The sequence below is a fragment of the Chrysochloris asiatica genome, unplaced genomic scaffold (genome assembly GCF_000296735.1).
Source record: "Chrysochloris asiatica unplaced genomic scaffold, ChrAsi1.0 scaffold00109, whole genome shotgun sequence".
Classification (NCBI taxonomy): domain Eukaryota; kingdom Metazoa; phylum Chordata; class Mammalia; order Afrosoricida; family Chrysochloridae; genus Chrysochloris; species Chrysochloris asiatica.
In genome coordinates this window covers 8,079,018-8,081,094 of record NW_006408627.1, presented here as the reverse complement: position 1 = coordinate 8,081,094, position 2,077 = coordinate 8,079,018, and the positions used below count along the sequence as shown (strand labels likewise).

The window sequence follows — 2,077 nt, the reverse complement described above, 5'->3', positions numbered from 1 at the left end:
ACCACTATGCTACCAGAGCTCCTTAAAATTTTACCTAATAAGCAGGTCTAAATGTGCAAAAGAGGAAAACACACAAAAGGATGTTCAGTAGGATGTCTTTATAAGCTAAGTGGGAAGTCAGAAGTAAAAGGAAAAAACTGGTGTAAGCAGAATAGGATAATGCAAGCTTTATCTAGCCAGGTTAATATTATAAATACTGCCTTTGAATAAAACACCACAGACAAGAGATGTTCCTACAGATCATTTAATTACAGATTATTATATAAGAGATCTTGTTTAATTTATGTCTACAGCGTAAACAATATTGTAAGGCATTTGTGGCATTTGCAAACTACTTAAAAATTATACCTATTTAAATCTGTTTATTACATATCGCCTTAGTGAGTTTTCTGGCTTAAAAAAAGAAAGTATATTAGTTATAGATTTGACCATTATATACGTTGACCATTCAAACAGCAAAAAGTCTCCCGAGGAGGTCAAGTTTCTTGATTTATCAACTCACTGCTTTCTCCTGTCTTCACATTATCTGCTTTCAGTTCATTCTCAAATACGGTCAGTTCACAGATGAGCAGGTATTCGAACTGCTCTCCTGCCAGGCGTTCTTACTGCACTAGTCACCATCACTGTCACTGGAGCTGTTACTCTCAGATGACTCACTGCTTTCACCCTTTCTAGGGGGGCCAGGACTCCTACTGGAATGGGGTCTTCTGTAATCCCAGGAGCCTTGCCTTTGTGACATACCCTCCTTCCGGATAGTATTATTTGGCCTGTGTCCTATATAATGATTTTTTCTGTTGTTGTTGTGTGCTACTATATTTTCCTCACTAGTGGGGCCATTGTGGGAACCTATTTCATTATCAAGACCAGGAGAAGAAATAAACATCTGCTGACTTTTCCCATTACCAGAATATCTCTGTTTGTCACTTACAGTTGCTTGATTCCTATTAGAATGTTCTTTTCTTTTCTTTTCGGTAGGTGCAATAGGGTAATGAAACTCTACTTTCCCTTGATGAGCATTTTGACTCTCAGAATCCACCCTATTGCCTTGTTTTCCAGGGAGTTCCTTAAAATTGGTGCTGCCTATGATGTCATTACTGCCCTCCATGATTCTCACATCAGAAGCATTTTCATCTCTCTCTGTTGCATCTCTGGTTCCAATGGCATTTTCACTATTCTCTTCTTTCTCTGGGATGTCATTAAAACCTGGCCCTCTTGTGTCAGGATTAGTAGTCTCTGATTCACTTGTGTCTGAAAACCCTGTTTGAATATTTATACTTTCTAGGTTAGGACCAGTAGCTTTTCCTTTACTAGGAATGTCTCCAAAAGGCTGGCCATCCCCACTGAAAGGGGAGATACCATTGTCTCCCCTCTCTTGGAGATCTGTGTTACCACTGCCTTCAAAATCACTGGGGATTATGTTGACTTTTGGGTGTGGTTTTAGGTAGTCACTGTTGTGCTTGATGTGATGGGTGCTTTTGCTTTTGACTGGAATATTCTGGGCTTGGTCATCTCTTTGATGATTCTTCTTATCTTTTTGGGAGACTTCAGCATAGTTTGCACCTCTGAGGATTTTGCTTAGAACATTCCTAGGTTTTTCCTGTTTACCTTTTCCCCTCAAGAGTTCATTCACAGTCACTGGCCCCATTAAGTGTTGCCTATTATGTCTCATGAGAGCTACACCATATTCTTCTTGGTCATGTAATTCATTGATAGCATCATCTTCATTCTCAGCCCAATTATGTCCACTGGGCTCAGGATAAATGGACATCTTTAGGTCATTGTGGATATTCTCTTTGCTGCTATGGTCTTCATGCCATATTTGTCTATTAACAAAGAGATTTTGGGATTTTCTAGTTTGGTTATTGTCACTGGCTTTATGAAGAGACAATGCTTTCTCCCTCTCCTGGGCAATGTTTTTTTTAGGAGGTGGCTCTTGTTTTCTTCTCTTGCCCAGATGGTGAAAAGCAGTGTCATCTTTGTTGTTTTCTTCCTGCTAAGAGTATAATTTTCAAATGAAAGGATTATTTTATGCTAAAAAATTTAAAACCTAACAATTCTTAGTCAATATTTTTTTAAA

At 38.6% G+C, this 2,077-nt stretch overlaps 1 protein-coding gene across 1 annotated transcript in view; it reads right to left on the bottom strand.

Moving 5' to 3' along the window:
* Positions 1-610: 610 nt before the first annotated feature.
* Positions 611-2,077, bottom strand: part of MEPE (matrix extracellular phosphoglycoprotein) — a 19,743-nt gene continuing 18,276 nt past the window's right edge. The window contains exon 4 of the mRNA XM_006867750.1: positions 611-1,990. Within this exon, the coding sequence (XP_006867812.1) occupies positions 611-1,990 (1,380 nt within the window). The remainder of the gene's footprint in view (positions 1,991-2,077) is intronic.